This window comes from Letharia lupina, assembly GCF_014066315.1.
Source record: "Letharia lupina isolate WasteWater1 chromosome Unknown contig_21, whole genome shotgun sequence".
In the NCBI taxonomy this organism is placed as follows: domain Eukaryota; kingdom Fungi; phylum Ascomycota; class Lecanoromycetes; order Lecanorales; family Parmeliaceae; genus Letharia; species Letharia lupina.
The window spans coordinates 459,147-473,563 of record NW_023502990.1 but is presented as its reverse complement, the minus strand read 5'-3'; the positions used below and the strand labels follow the sequence as shown (position 1 = coordinate 473,563).

Genomic DNA, 14,417 nt, shown 5'->3' with positions numbered 1-14,417 from the left:
AAAGCCCCAAGACTTGGCGATTGTAACACCCGTATTTGAGCGTCCAGTAGAGTTGTTTGGGGTTTCGGGCAAAATGCTGTAGAGTACCTGTTTCCAAAAATGGTAGATCTGAGATGTATAATTTCGATGTAAGTATTGAAACAAGAATGTGAAGATCATGAACCCCAAAATCGTCCATACAAGCCAACCGCAAGAATGGTATCATAAGCCTCCCTCTCTGTAGACGCCAGGCCCGCATTTGTAAAGACCGTACCGACCCATCATCGCCTCGCCCACCACAGCCCCAACCCGGCGGCCGCAAGCACCCCGAGCATCGGGCTCCATCTCCTCACTACTCTCCTCGCGGCCAGCCGCTTCACGACGCCTATCTTGACTGCGAAACTCCCGGAGTCATTGACCATTGGGAACGTCCTTCCAACCGGCACCTCGACCCCGAGAAACTCGCACAGCGGGCCCCATCCTTGTTCCACGCTATATTCTAAGCGGCGATCTGGAGGCACGAGAAACCGGGCTTCGTCGTGCCCACGGCGGTAGTGCTCGATCCAGATGCGTTTGCCCTCGGGCGTCTGCCAAAGGTCGGGCGGGCAGGGGAACATGGATCCGAACATAAGACCGAGGAGCGGTGTGAAGCGTGAGAGGAAGTGGGTATCTAGGACGGAGAGGATCTAGCAGGGGGACCAATTAGTGTCGGAGGTCTTGCGGAATCAGTTGGAATTGGGGAACAGGAAAGCTGATTAAGATTCTAGATGGGGATATGGGTCAGACATACGTGTATCGATCGAGCGGTTGCCGTGGTTTGAATGGTGCGCTGGCAGGACGCATACCAGCTATTTTCTTCCCGCGGCGTGAGGATGAGCTTCGCGTCGGGGTACGCAGCTATGAGTTCCGGAATGAATGCGCTGGTTGGGAGATCGCAGACCGCTTGGCAGTGGCCGAGAAGTTGATCTCATTGCTCTTTCCCGAAAGGTTCGCCCTGGCTTTTGAACTTGGCGAGGAAGGCTTGACGCCAGAGGTCGATGTCTGGAGGATTTTCGAAGAGGCAGTCCATATGGTATGTATCATTGAAACCGGGCTGCTTGAGGGCAACGCGTATTGCTGTATTCGGCATTAGCTGGTCGTCTCGGACTTATGATTGCCAATCTGGGCGTTATACATACATTGGGTTCCAGTCCGTGGCATGCCAACAACAATAACCTTAAGCGGGACCACTCTCCGGCATATGCGCCGGTCGATGTTGGTATTGACGAATAGCTCGGGAAAACGCTCCTCCTTAGTCATAGCCCTTTTCTCACTCAGAGAGGGATTGTTCGCCATAGCTGCAAGCTCTGAGGACTTCGAACGTGATAAAGGATGATGAGTGCTCTTTAAAGAGACGATATCACGTTTCCTGTAAGCAAGGTCGGTTGGTAGGCTCATTCGGTTTCAAGGCTGCTGACGGATTCCAGTGTCTGGAGGGGTATTCTCTGCGCACCGGCACCATTAGTGAACATGTCTATGCATGGATCTGGAAACAGCCTGCGTGAGGCAGCTATCAGGCTTCCAACTCGAGTCCCTGGAGAAGCATACTTGTAGCTCAGAATGGTAAAGACTGTGTGTCGGAAAGCGAGAAGTCCGAAGGAGAGCGCCGCCAGCGGCAGGATTCAGGTAACGACTGTGTTCATGATGGCGTGATGCCTCGAAGTGTGCCTTGCATGGGTTCCTTCCCTGAAGGTGGTGCGGTGTCATGGAAGGCAAGCCGCATGGACTTGAGTAGTTATACATATGCTCGTGGGAATTGGATAAGGTTACATGTCTCATGATGCCTTCGTAATTTGGCAGAGAGATTGATGATGGACAAGTAGCTTTCCACAATGGTGGTAGGGTTCCATGGGCTCGGAGTGCCGTCCGTGCTTTGTAAATTGTAAATGTTAAGGTAATTCCAAGGTTATAGTCCGAAGGCTCGCCCCGTTCTACCAACCTCACGAGCTACGAGCCTCGCACAACCCTTGCGTTTTGAAACACCCCGCTCATCGTGTTTCATGAGTCGAGCCGCTGCTTACAGTCGGTCTGTGGAGGTTTTGAGCAAGCGAGAGAAGCTACCAGACAAGACGCGGAAAGAGTACGCAAACATTGAATTGCCCAGATCTGCATATCATCGCCGTCGCACTTGGAAGTGTGTACAGCGCGAGGAGCGATACTATGTACGCAGCCTCATCATATCAAAGTCAGCGGCGCCGAGGTTTCCCTGGATCACTGTTACTTTAATGTTCCAAGCTCTCTTGGAAATTTGGATCGTCAATTCTGAAAACCTACGATTGTGGTGCGGAGCGGACATATGAATACGAGCTTCTAAAACACCAATCTCAACCCTGTAATCATGCGCCCTGAAAATCGATGAGATGACGGCCAAATATTCAAAGTTGGTGGAAGTATGAAACTTGGAGCCATGGTTCAATATCAAATGAGAGCTTGCTAGTAGATGTGACGTTGCCGCTCGACATGCATCCACAATGTTTATTGAGCTAAACCATGACTAGCGTTAGTAGCAGCCCTAACCCTATGTTTGCAAGGCGGCCTTGTAGCGGAGGCCGGAGGGCCCTACGGTATGTTTTAGTTGGTAGAAGGGCATACGGTAGATTAAAATTTAGAGAGTTCGATATACTTAATGGCCCTGATAGGAGCAATAGGTCCCAAAATGGGCTTAAGTCAGGCGCAATTTCGAAGCAGTTCTAAGCGCATTGTCCGGGGTTCAGGCAACCTTTCAGGCGGGGCAGTATCCGAGATCCTGGCAAAGGAGTCTCTTTACAAGCTGACGTCGGTACAGCGAGTAGATATAAAACACGCCCCACAAGTGGATCATCAGAAAATGAGCGAAGGAACACACCTCGGCGTCGAGACAACATGGCGATCCATCTCATCTTCCGAGGGTGCTTCATCAAGCCTCAAGGCTGAAGAAAACCCACACTTCGACTTCATATCCATCTTAGCCCGAATCGTGGGCGAGAGGGCCACAGCTGAAACCGCCAGCCGTTGATCAACGTGCAAACAAATTTCACTTTCAAACGGTTTGAACGGCGCTGGTAAGCACGATCTGATGCAGATGAACCGAAGGAGTTTCAGCGCGTACATTCCGAGGTTTTGGTGTTGGGGACAGCCTGAGATCCCAGGGCATCCTAACGTCATCAGGCTCGAAGCTTGTGCTGGAACCATGGGAAATGGGAAGACGCGGAAGAGCTAGCGAAAGAAGTCTTGAAGACGTGGCGGGTTACACTAGGAAACGAACTACCTAACACTTTGGTGAGCTCGGCACATCTATCCTTGATATATCAACGTCAAGGTCGATGGGCGGAGGCCAAGGCTTTACAGGCTCAAGACCTGGAGCTTCGACATCAGGTCTCAGGGTCACTGCATCCGCAGACCATTGCCAATTGCCAATTGCCCATATGGGAAACGTGGCCTTAACTCTCGCAGAGTTGGGCCGGTGGACAGTAGTAGAAGGGCTGCAAGAACAGGTAGTGCGTGCTAATGCAAAGATTGGGGAACACACTCTCTCGACAAGGAACGTGGAAGCAGGCCGCAGAGCTCGAAATGCAAAATCTAGACAGAAAGATAGAGATCTTAGGCAGGAGCCATCCTGATGCATTGTCTGGTATATCTAGTTTGGCTATGATAAGCCAAATATCTCCCAGAGAAACAAAATCCCAGTAAAGACATGTTATGCAGATACCTCAAGAGATATTGGGGGAGTATTAGTACGAGAACTTGACTTCCGTGTCCAATTTGGCATGCTTTCTACTTGGGCGCGGCAACTTAGAGGAGGCAGAACGATTGCAAAGACGCATGGTGACCACCAGCCGTGGAACGTGGGGACGAGAGCACCATGACACACTGGCAGACTTGGCAAATCTTGCAGCTACCATGGCAGAGTACGGCCGATGGGGGGAAGCTGAAGAGTCAATGACGCAAATTCTAGAGGCTAGTAGGTGACTACGCGGTCCAAATCATCCCGATACACTGACATATATGGGTAATCTTGCATCGATTATTGCTAATCAAGGACGGGAGAGAAAAGCTGAAGAGCTTGAAATGCAAGTCATGAAGAGGAAGAAAAAAATATTCGGGCTTGAGTACCTATCCACATTATTGACGATCACCAATATGGTGCAAAGCTTCACAAATCGACGGCAATGGGCTCATGCTGGGGATCTTTGTAGAAAGCTGGTGGAGAAGAAGTCACGTGTCTTCGGTCAGGATCATTCAGAAACTTTGTCCAGGATGGCAGATCTGGCCTCAATCATCACCCATCAGGAGCGGTACGAAGAAGCTATAGCACTTGACTTGAAAGTCTTGGATAGATGCCGGCACATCAACAGCGAAGAGCACCATGTCATACTGGCAAGTATGGTCAATCTAGTGGTAGCTTTCTCACTGCTTGGACGGCGCGCCAATGCAAAAATATTCGAGAAGCAAGCTATGAAGACTGTCCTTGATATGTGAGGAACGGAGGTTCGTGAGATGCTCGCAAGCATGTCAGAGCTACCTGCAGTTGTCTATAGCCGTGGCCAACCGAGGGCTGCCGAAAAACTCGAGCTGCAGGTAGTGGAGGCGAGCCAAAGAACTTTTTGGCGAAGAACACCCTAGCACACTAACGGCCATGGCGGATTTTGCAGTGACCCTTTCGCGTCGAGGCAAAGCGGAAAAGGGCGAAAAGCTGAATGTGCTGGTCTTGCAAGCGGAAATGAGAATCTGTGGACCAAAGCATCCGGATACGTTGACTAGTATGAAAACCCTAGTGTCCACATTTTTTTCATGAAAAGCGCTGGCAAGAAGCGAAAGAACTTCAGCTACAACTCGTGGCGGCGGAAAAGAAACTTCTGGGGTCAGTCCACCCTGAGACTCTGAACGATATGGCAGATCTCGCAGGCTTATTCAGGAGTGTAAAGGCTATGCTGGATCGATCCTGCTCAGCTGTTGCAGACGATGACGATTGGGATTCGAGTGACTCGCAAGATTCTGCTGATGTCGTACGTGTGGATGACTGGTTGGCTTGCTCTGACAAAGCGCCTCAAAGCATCAGTCCTTTATAATAGCTTCTGCTTCGGGGCGCATGGGGGCGCTTCTTTAGGCGGGGAGGTATCGTCATGGCCTCACAATCTCCTTTGTCGTGGGTAGATGGTCGTTGTTGACACATCGAGGGTGTTCATGATAGGCAAAAGCTCGCTAATCACAGGGGGGGCATCAGGCGTACCATCTACTCCCTCCAGCCTCTCGTCGAGCACGCAGAAGCTTATATTTTGCCAGGAGTTTCACAAATCTGGCTAGCATCCTCCGGTGTCGGGTCCAAATTCAGACGGCTATCGATATACATCTCTGTAGGTAAGGAAGAAAAGAGCCTCGGTCTGCAAGAGGTGGATACTCTCATGACTCAGCTTTATACAGCCGTACTCCTCAGGCAGCAGGAAAAATACAGGGAAATCATGGATTGAAAACGCCAATTTTCGGAGAGAAGGACGGAAACAATAAGGTACCGAGCGGTTGTCTACCGGTCCAGCAGCCGCCCCAACCGCCTTGCCTGTCATGCAAGGCAAAGACTTCACTTGTGGTTGACGGAAGCTGTTTCAGGTAACTGGTATCATCGCATGAAATCTATAAGTAGCCTCTTTCTTTGCTGTTGCGAAAACATTGCAAAAGCGATTGAGTCTTAAAAGGGTATTTTCAAGGGCAGTGAACCACGATCTTCATACAATAAACGCGATTTGCCGGGTGTGTTGGCACATCAAAGGTATCTCGGATGTGCAGAGTCGATTTCCCCTAACAGAGATCTGCTCTGCGGTGCGAGTTCCAAGACCGTAGCACACACGGTCCCAAGGTATCTGGTGCGGGATGCCACAGTTTAATATTCTCTCATCCCTTTCCTTGAAGAGTCAGACTCAAATCGGTGCGGCCACAGTGATGCTCGTCAGCATCACTCAGCGAACACATCGGATTGGAAACCGTGGTAATGAGCAAACATGGACGTGAAGTACAAGGCGACCTTCCTCTCTATCTGTGGGACGTAGCGCATAGTCTTTCACAGTCTTTCCAAACAGACGGAATCATTAGAAAGAGGCAGAAGGAAGGAATGCCCTAAGCGCACAGCGCAAGGTAGTTTGCATAACAACTACCAGCGGACCCGTGATCTCTGTTGATGTATCGTGCTGAGTGGTGGCTGGTGGTCAACCCTCGTAGAGTTTTATCACTCCGAGATATTCAGTCTTTTGTTTATGTCTGAGATTAGAAGGTCTTCCAACAGCGGTTCTGGGACGCAGATATTCGACCTGAGGTTTCTTTTGGGGATGCCGGTCAAGCTTTTCTGTGCACTCGTGTAGTGCAATGTGGACTTGCCGGTTGGTACCGTACTTGAACGTTGACAGAAAATTCTCGCTCGCTATGACTCCTATGCTCCGGCGATGTTGCACACATATTGATCAACTGAATCCTTTATGTCATGATTTCTTCGCTCCGCTAAAATCGCTGGCTTGTAGATTCCGCGTCATGCTCGGCAACTTCACCCGCAGACCATTTAAAGCCTTGTTCATCTTGACCTGACATCCTAACCTTGATGTTTCCGTCAATCCAAATGCCAGGTCCAGCATATCGTTCTCATCGTCGTCTGGTTCGTCCATCTTCTCATACATTTCGTCGGATTCGACAATGACATGACAGGTTGAGCAGGCACATGATCCGCCGCAGGCCCCTGATTAATTCAGTCAATGCAAGTTACCAGCGCTCACGTCCCATGGGTGTTTCACCTTCCATCTCGAGCTCCTCTGACTGCGCGATATCCAGCAAATTGTCCCCGTGCGCCACTTGAAAACTATGCTCTTCCCCTTCCTTATCGACGAATGTGACGTTTAGCCTGCAGAAGCCAACGCGTCAGTCAAACCTCTTCGCAGTCCTCTTCATGTTGCCCGAGGTTCTCACTCTTCGCCAGGCTTTGGGGGCGTAAGGTGGCCATGCATAGCCACAGGGGATGTGGAAAATCTTCGTCTAGCTCTTGAATATATTGTCTGCCTGCCAAAATCTCCTGTCGTCCTTGTAAGTCTTTCTTTCAGATGCCAGACCGAAGCATCATTGCTGAAATTTCGTGATGATGCTGTATGTCGAGAAGGAAGTAGAGCAACTGATGTAGCGTAACTTGATCGACAGCATATCCCCAGAGCACGAGGTGCTTGACGAACTATATACATGCTCGACGCCTCTGAATTGCATACGTTTGAAGCTCGAAAGGATATTGTTTGCCATTTGGGTCAAAAAAGATTGATATGACGAGGACGGAAAGTGTAAGCGCCGGCTCGCCGAAACTTGCTCTCCGCCAATTCAGTATCAAGGCAAAGAATCCATTGTCTTTTTCTTCACACCTAGAGTGCAGCGAATACCAATGTCTACTCCACGAGAGGGTCCAAACCCTTTGAGACCATACTATATACCTCCTTCCGTTGGTCCAAGCGGACCTCAGAATGGAACCTTTGCCACAAATGCCGGCAGCAAGCATGTCTCCTCTACGTCAACAAACAGCTTTGGCTCCTCAGCGCGAAATATCCTGGCGGATATGGACTATACAGACTACATACCCGAGTCTTCGCCCTCGTCTACTGCGGTTATGAAGGGACTGGTGGAACAGGCAATATGGAAGTATACCAGCGTATTCCTGGCCCAGCCATTCGAGGTAGCGAAGACAGTATTGCAGGTCCAGGCTGGCAGTCAAGTCCAGAAGTCATTAGCGAAGGAGGCATTTGTGGATGATTTGCACAGAAGATCTGGCAGCTATCGGCGAGACTCGTACGAGGTATTGGGATAATCCCCCAAAGGTACTGTTTCTAGCTGATCAAGGTGCCTAGATGTTTTCTGATGAGGACTCGGACCTTGACTCTCCCTCCTACTTCACTTCCTCAGCACCTCTCGCACATACACCAACTCGACGCTCACGGACACGGCGACGGCATGGCTCTCCAGAACCAGACGGTGTTCCACGAATCCACACGCCTCAACCACCTCCGTCAAAACCGCACCAATCTCCCCACACCCTCGATCTCAAATCATCCTCCTCCGTATTAGCCGTACTGTCTTCCCACTGGGCAGCAGAAGGGCCTTGGGGAATATGGAAAGGCACCAATAGCACCTACATCCACTCGATCCTTCTATCCACAATCACCTCCTTTGTCCGATCATTCTTCTCTGCGTTTATGGCGCTACCTGACCCTGGACTCTCTCTCACAGCAACTCCAACTCTCTCTTACGCTGGCGGGCTCGATATATTATCTTCACCTTCACCATTCGCCTCGCTAGCTGTAGCCGTCTCTGCTGCCGGCTTAGCGGGCATGATACTCACCCCTCTGGACATAGCTCGCACAAAGCTCATACTGACACCTTCGACGCATCCACCCAGATCGATAATTGCGACCTTGAAGACGCTACCCAAATGGACGTTGCCTTTCTCAATCGCTCCAGCGGCGATACTAAATTCCACGATACCCACACTAATCTCAGCTTCGACACCTTTGTTTCTGCGCTCTAAGCTTGGCATAGATCCGGTTCTAACTCCCAATATGTATTCTATTGCAACTTTCGTCGGGCAAGCGTTTGAGCTTGTCGTGAAGCTTCCGATCGAGACTGTGCTTAGGAGAGGTCAAATGGATGTTGCCCGATCCACCAGCAAAGGGAAGGAAATGCAAACGATCGTTGAAGTCGGGCCCTATCGTGGTTTGTTAGGAACCGTGCACTCGATCGTCTACGAAGAAGGCGAAAGAGGCCCTCCGGCAGAGTTGGTGAAGGGTACAGCAGGTGCACCGGCCATGAAGGTAGGGAAGGTTGGTCAAGAGAGGAAGAGGAGGAAAGGGCAAGGATTCGAGGGGCTTTGGAGAGGATGGAGGGTCGGAATGTGGGGATTAGTGGGTGTTTGGGGAGCAGCGACATGGGGAGGCGTTGGCGGGAAGGGTGGAGAATTCTGATGCTTGTCTGCGCTTCTAATGTCCATTCATGGTCCTTGACTGCAAGGAGCTATGGCGTTGCCTGGTGGTATGGAGTGTATCAAGCCATATGTGTAGCGATCCTCATCTCAAATACAGTCTTCTCTCAAAGAAATTCGGACATGCAGCCATGATTCTTTCGTCGTGACAATGATATGCCATCTCGAGCCTCATCATCCTCACTCTTCTTCCCAAGCTCGCTTCTTGCCAAGCTTCCCTTTCGGCCCAGACTCGCCCTTCTTTCCAAGCTCACTCTGCTTCTCGATCTTGTCCTCCTCCCCAAGCTCGGAAAGGCTATTCTCCCCTGCAACCTTGCCCAACCCCTCCTCCTCAGTCGTGCCTTCCCCACCCTGACCAACATAGTCCAACCAACCCTCCTTAGTCATCTCGGTAGCTTTTCCCTCCTTTTGAGCCCTACTCCCAACCATCCCCTTCGCCTCCACGGTCTTTCCACGGACGTGGGTGAACGCATTGAACATCTTGACCACTCCCTTCTCCGCCGTCTTCCTCAACCCCTTCTCGCGCTGCTGATACGCAAAGACGGTCCCATAATCCTCGGGATCTTCGATATCAGCAATGGATCCAACCATGTCCCCTGCCCCTTCACCATGGATCTCCTTTAACAGCTTCTCTTGATGCTTCCTCCTAATCTCGGTCTTAGCTTTCCTCCCCAGTTTCAGATCAAGGAGCGCCTCGTCCGCTTCTTTGGCATCCGCACTACGCGCGAGGATAGGGTTTGCACGTTGTGTTGTGGTGAGTTTGTTACCTAGGATTGCGGACATGGAAGATGCGAAGGCGCTGGCGTCGTCGGCTTTGAAGGTCTCCTTCTTTTTGTTGTCTGGATGGGACTCGCCGTCCGAGCCGAATGAGCCGAATCCGGCGTCGGAAGCCATTGATTTCTCAGAGCTGGTGATCGATTCGGCCTCGGCTTCGAATCGGGCTGCTCGAAGTACTTCGCCTTCGGATTCGGAGGGAGATAATTCGTCGTCTGAGCGTGGGTAATTTTCTACGTCCGAGGCAAACTCGTCTATCGCGGGGCTCGAGGAACCGGCTTCGTCTTCATAATGTTCTTCTTCTGAGTACTCCTTGTTCTCTTCGTCCCCTTCTTCTGATCCGTCTTCTCCACCTGAGACTTCCTCCGAGGTTGAGGTTGAGGCAGCATCTGCGCCTGCGTCGGTAGGGTCTGCGATAGAGATATCAACGTCGTCGAGCGAAGAAGGTTCAGAACTGGAGACCTTCTCCTTCTGTGCGATCATTTTGCTTGATCCTGCCTTCGTAGGTTCCACAGCGGGAGCTTGGTCTGCGGAATGACTTGAGGCCTTCCCGGAGGCTTTTTGTTGCTTGCTGACAGTCTTAGTAGGTGGGGCCTTGGATGTGTTGGTAGGCTTGGCCTTGGCCATCTTGATGTTCGCGGCGAGAGCTTCGTCGGCGGAGGAATCTGAGATTTTACTGGTAAGTTGTCGATGCTTGGCGGCCTCCTTGACGGAATCTGCTTTGGAAGTGTTGATGGGCTTGACTTTGAAGGTTTTCAGAGCGAGGGCAGGAGCTTCATCAGCGGATGAATCCGTAGTATTGCCGTGGATTTTGGACTTGGCGCGGTGAGCTTCTAAAGTGTTGCGAAGCTTGGCCTTGGCCTTCTCAAGGCTCAATGATGTAGCTTCATCAGCAGGAAAATCAAGAGTCTCGGCAATAACTGGTTGCTCGCGATGTGTGTTAGATTTGGGTTTGGTAGGTTCGGAATTCACAGTGACCTTGCGGTTTCTGAGATTCTTGCCAGAAATTTCGTTAGCAGAGACTTCTGGAATATCGCTGCCCATATTCTGCTTGCGATTATTGTTGTTGGTGAGGTTGGCGGTATTAGCCACCTTGCCGGTCTCGTGGTTTCTGAGCTGCATAGTGGCTTGATAGTCGGTAGATAATAACGGTGCGTGATGGGAATGGTGTCGTTTGTGCGATTTATTGAAAATCTTAGCACTGTGAGTATCTTCGGCAAGCTTGCGCTTCTTCGCGTTTATAAACGCCATTGTGTGCTGAAGTGAATATTGAAGGACGTTGAAGTCGTAAACACAATATATATTTAGAGATTTTGACGGCCGGGCGGGGCAGTTTTACGCGATTCTTTTCGGCTAAACCCCCCCTCCTTTCTCCCACTCAGACGTCACACTTGTCACCCAAGATAGATTTCTATCATAATGACCTAGAAGATATCCGAGTATAAACGTCTACTGATGTATTTGTCGGTATTGCTGCAGGATGGTTCTTCAAGATTTAGGTCGGCGTATTAACGCCGCTGTCTCGGATCTCACAAGATCCCAGAACCTTGACGAGAAGGTCTCTACAGTGCTAGACTACACGCGATTGGAATAGATAGCTGACCTGTTCGACAGGCTTTCGATGGCATGATAAAAGAGATATGTGCCGCACTCCTCGAAGCAGATGTCAACGTCAAGCTTGTGGGCACCCTCCGCAAATCCATAAAAGCCACAGTCAACTTTAAAGACCTACCACCAGCTGTCAACAAGAAGCGCCTGATACAAAAAGCCGTCTTCGATGAGCTTGTAAAACTTGTCGATCCTCATGCCGAACCGTTCAAGCCCAAGAAAGGCAAGGCCAACGTCATTATGTTCGTTGGCCTCCAAGGCTCAGGCAAAACAACTACCTGTACCAAGCTCGCTCGTCACTACCAAACGAGAGGCTTCAAATCGTGTCTTGTGTGCGCCGATACCTTCCGTGCTGGAGCCTTCGATCAGCTGAAACAAAATGCTACCAAAGCCAAGATCCCATACTTTGGTTCCCTCACATCTACAGATCCAGCACAGGTCGCCTCCGAAGGCGTGGCTAAGTTCAAGAAAGAGCGGTTTGAAATTATCATCGTTGATACCTCCGGGCGGCATAGGCAAGAGAAAGACCTTTTCGACGAGATGACTCAGATTCAACGTGCTATAACCCCAGACCAAACTATCATGGTGCTCGATGCCACTATAGGCCAGCAGGCTGAAGCACAGTCCAAAGCATTCAAAGAAACAGCCGACTACGGTGCAATTATAATCACGAAGACCGATGGCCATGCCTCAGGCGGTGGTGCCATCTCAGCAGTTGCAGCAACTCACACCCCTATCGTCTTCATAGGCACAGGCGAGCACATGCTCGATCTTGAACGCTTCTCCCCACAGCCTTTTGTAAGCAAGCTACTTGGTATGGGGGATATGCAAGGGCTTGTCGAGCACGTACAAGCTCTCAAACTTGACCAGAAAGACACCATGAAGCATTTAGCAGAAGGTGTCTTCACAATCCGTGACCTGCGGGATCAGCTTCAGAATATCATGAAGATGGGCCCCTTATCTAAAATGGCAGGCATGATTCCCGGTCTAGGCCAGATGATGGGCGGTATGGATGACGAAGAGGGATCCATGAAAATGAAGCGAATGATCTACGTCTGCGATTCCATGAACAACAAAGAGCTTGATAGCGATGGCAAACTATTTGTCGAGCAGCCAGCACGCATGACTCGAGTGGCCAGAGGAAGCGGCACCAGTGTCAGAGAGGTCGAAGAATTGCTCAGCCAGCAGAAAGTCATGGCAGGTATGGCGAAGAAAATGGGCGGCATGTCCAAGAACATGCAAAAAGCACAGGGCCAGATGGGTGGCGGGAATCGACAACAGCAGATGGCAGCCATGCAAAAACGAATGCAGAGTCTCGGCCAAGGCGGCATGGGCGGTGGAGGAGGGGGGATGCCAGACATGGGCTCACTGATGAAGATGATGGGTGGAATGGGCGGGGCAGGCGGCGGAGGCATGCCTGACATGGCCAGTATGATGAAGATGATGGGTGGGATGGGTGGAATGGGTGGCGGTGGTGCTCCTGCTGGTAGAGGGAGGAGGGGATGAACAGCTCGTTTGACTCGGTATTTTACTCCGCGTAGCACTGGCGTCAATTGCCGTGGGAAAGGATCGATTTCTCTAACAGAGGAATTAATCTCCTGGTGCAGCGTGGATATTGGAGGATCAACATTGACCTCGTCCGCGAGCGAGATGCTCGTGTTTCTGCATGCTAAATCTAGGGGCACTTGTTGCACTGGCGTGCGGGGCAGTGCCAAATGTCAACTGCTTTTCTCACCTGAAAAGCCTTCTGCCGGCCAGCCTTGCCGAACCACTCCCAGGCAGTCCAAGTCCTGTACTTACGCCTTGCAGCCCCGTACCTCCACCCTCTCCATCCCGCTTATGTCTCCTCAGAGCTTCACGGAAATGGTCTGGTAGCAACGGACCATGGTCACGCTGCTTCGGCTTCTGGGTCTCTTGGTGCTCATTTACTGCAGCCGCATATGAAAGCTGGCCAAGAGCATCCATTGGACTCGCGGCCTGGAAAATCTCGTTGTTTGGATGTTCGCTGCTGAAGTCGGTAGGGTCGATGGGCACTTTCGGTGGCGTTAGAGGCGGTGTCTCCAGACTCGCGTACTGCTCTTGAATTTCACGAGCACGTTCAATGAGGGTACCAATGAAGGTCTTTGTGTAGCCATTGATCGTTGTTATGACGTTTGGAGGGACGGATTGGGAGACGGTTTGGTTGGTAATCTATGCTGGACGTGAGAAAATGCAGGATGAAATCATTACCGCAGGTTGCAGGAGCAACATACCTTTCGGACCGTCTCCTTCTTCAGTCTGATTCGGCGTAAACACTCATAGCGTTTTTCTTGATCGTAGTTGAATGCGCCGATAAGGACCCTGCATGCCAATCGTCAGTTTTCTTCGGAAAGCATTGTGTCCTGTTGGCATGCTGCAGAAAGCCAGCTGCACTCACGCAAGCTTCTTTTTTTCGGCCTCTCTATCCTCTTCCTGCACACCATCGATGATATCATCTCCTCCTTCATCGTCATCCTCGTCATCATCATCGGGCACCTCACCTGTGGCCTCCCTTCCATCCACGGTTTTCTCTTTCGCGCCACTCTTCACACTAACCGCTGCTTTCTTTCCCTTGCCCTTGGACTTTCTTCTCCTTCCACCAGTCATAGCAATGCTTCCCTTTCCAGTCATATTCGTGATCTCGCTATCCACGCTGGGACTGCGCTCGCCAGTAAGGATGGCGGACTCTTCAGGAGGAAATGAAGTTTGCCGTAGCGGGTGAGCTGAGGATGCAGCGGAGTGTATAGAGCTTCGCTTTTGGCGTTTCAGTGAAGGTGCATAGGGTGGTACATTCACTGACGGACGTTTCTTGGGGTTTGGGAGAGACGTGTGAGGGGGGTATGGCGGAGATGTTGCGGGAGAGCGGTAAGGTGGTGAGGCCATGGCGCCGACTTTGGAGTTCGATCACTGCACACTTCTGCTCAGAAGGGTGGAGCATGCACTCAATGTGTCGAACCGTAGCCTGTGTATCTACTCAGTCGTGGTAGTCTGTTCGAGAAGCAGTTGCAACTTGCAGAGTAAACGCGCGCTA

The 14,417-nt window shown here is 51.0% G+C and overlaps 8 protein-coding genes across 8 annotated transcripts; 4 read left to right on the top strand and 4 right to left on the bottom strand.

Annotated features, from left to right (window-relative positions):
• Positions 1–946: 946 nt before the first annotated feature.
• Positions 947–1,416, bottom strand: HO133_005408 (uncharacterized protein; the record flags this gene model as incomplete). The annotated part of the gene is made up of 2 exons (XM_037296318.1): positions 947–1,095; positions 1,158–1,416. The coding sequence occupies 2 exons, from the start codon at positions 1,414–1,416 to the stop codon at positions 947–949; spliced, it is 408 nt and encodes a 135-aa protein (XP_037148300.1).
• A 2,481-nt stretch (positions 1,417–3,897) lies between these two features.
• On the top strand, positions 3,898–4,476 carry HO133_005407 (uncharacterized protein; the record flags this gene model as incomplete). Its single annotated transcript, XM_037296317.1, has 2 exons — positions 3,898–3,958; positions 4,037–4,476. 2 exons carry the CDS (start codon positions 3,898–3,900, stop codon positions 4,474–4,476), a joined length of 501 nt encoding a protein of 166 aa, XP_037148299.1.
• A 157-nt stretch (positions 4,477–4,633) lies between these two features.
• On the top strand, positions 4,634–5,066 carry HO133_005406 (uncharacterized protein; the record flags this gene model as incomplete). The annotated part of the gene is made up of 2 exons (XM_037296316.1): positions 4,634–4,757; positions 4,807–5,066. The coding sequence occupies 2 exons, from the start codon at positions 4,634–4,636 to the stop codon at positions 5,064–5,066; spliced, it is 384 nt and encodes a 127-aa protein (XP_037148298.1).
• Positions 5,067–6,464: 1,398 nt separating this feature from the next.
• On the bottom strand, positions 6,465–6,980 carry HO133_005405 (uncharacterized protein; the record flags this gene model as incomplete). The annotated part of the gene is made up of 3 exons (XM_037296315.1): positions 6,465–6,715; positions 6,771–6,877; positions 6,943–6,980. 3 exons carry the CDS (start codon positions 6,978–6,980, stop codon positions 6,465–6,467), a joined length of 396 nt encoding a protein of 131 aa, XP_037148297.1.
• A 419-nt stretch (positions 6,981–7,399) lies between these two features.
• HO133_005404 (uncharacterized protein) lies at positions 7,400–8,969 on the top strand (the record flags this gene model as incomplete). Its single annotated transcript, XM_037296314.1, has 2 exons — positions 7,400–7,807; positions 7,860–8,969. 2 exons carry the CDS (start codon positions 7,400–7,402, stop codon positions 8,967–8,969), a joined length of 1,518 nt encoding a protein of 505 aa, XP_037148296.1.
• Positions 8,970–9,166: 197 nt separating this feature from the next.
• HO133_005403 (uncharacterized protein) lies at positions 9,167–11,011 on the bottom strand (the record flags this gene model as incomplete). The annotated part of the gene is made up of 1 exon (XM_037296313.1): positions 9,167–11,011. The coding sequence occupies one exon, from the start codon at positions 11,009–11,011 to the stop codon at positions 9,167–9,169; it is 1,845 nt and encodes a 614-aa protein (XP_037148295.1).
• A 229-nt stretch (positions 11,012–11,240) lies between these two features.
• HO133_005402 (uncharacterized protein) lies at positions 11,241–12,874 on the top strand (the record flags this gene model as incomplete). Its single annotated transcript, XM_037296312.1, has 2 exons — positions 11,241–11,318; positions 11,375–12,874. 2 exons carry the CDS (start codon positions 11,241–11,243, stop codon positions 12,872–12,874), a joined length of 1,578 nt encoding a protein of 525 aa, XP_037148294.1.
• A 225-nt stretch (positions 12,875–13,099) lies between these two features.
• On the bottom strand, positions 13,100–14,269 carry HO133_005401 (uncharacterized protein; the record flags this gene model as incomplete). Its single annotated transcript, XM_037296311.1, has 3 exons — positions 13,100–13,558; positions 13,621–13,708; positions 13,785–14,269. 3 exons carry the CDS (start codon positions 14,267–14,269, stop codon positions 13,100–13,102), a joined length of 1,032 nt encoding a protein of 343 aa, XP_037148293.1.
• Between the last annotated feature and the right edge of the window lie 148 nt (positions 14,270–14,417).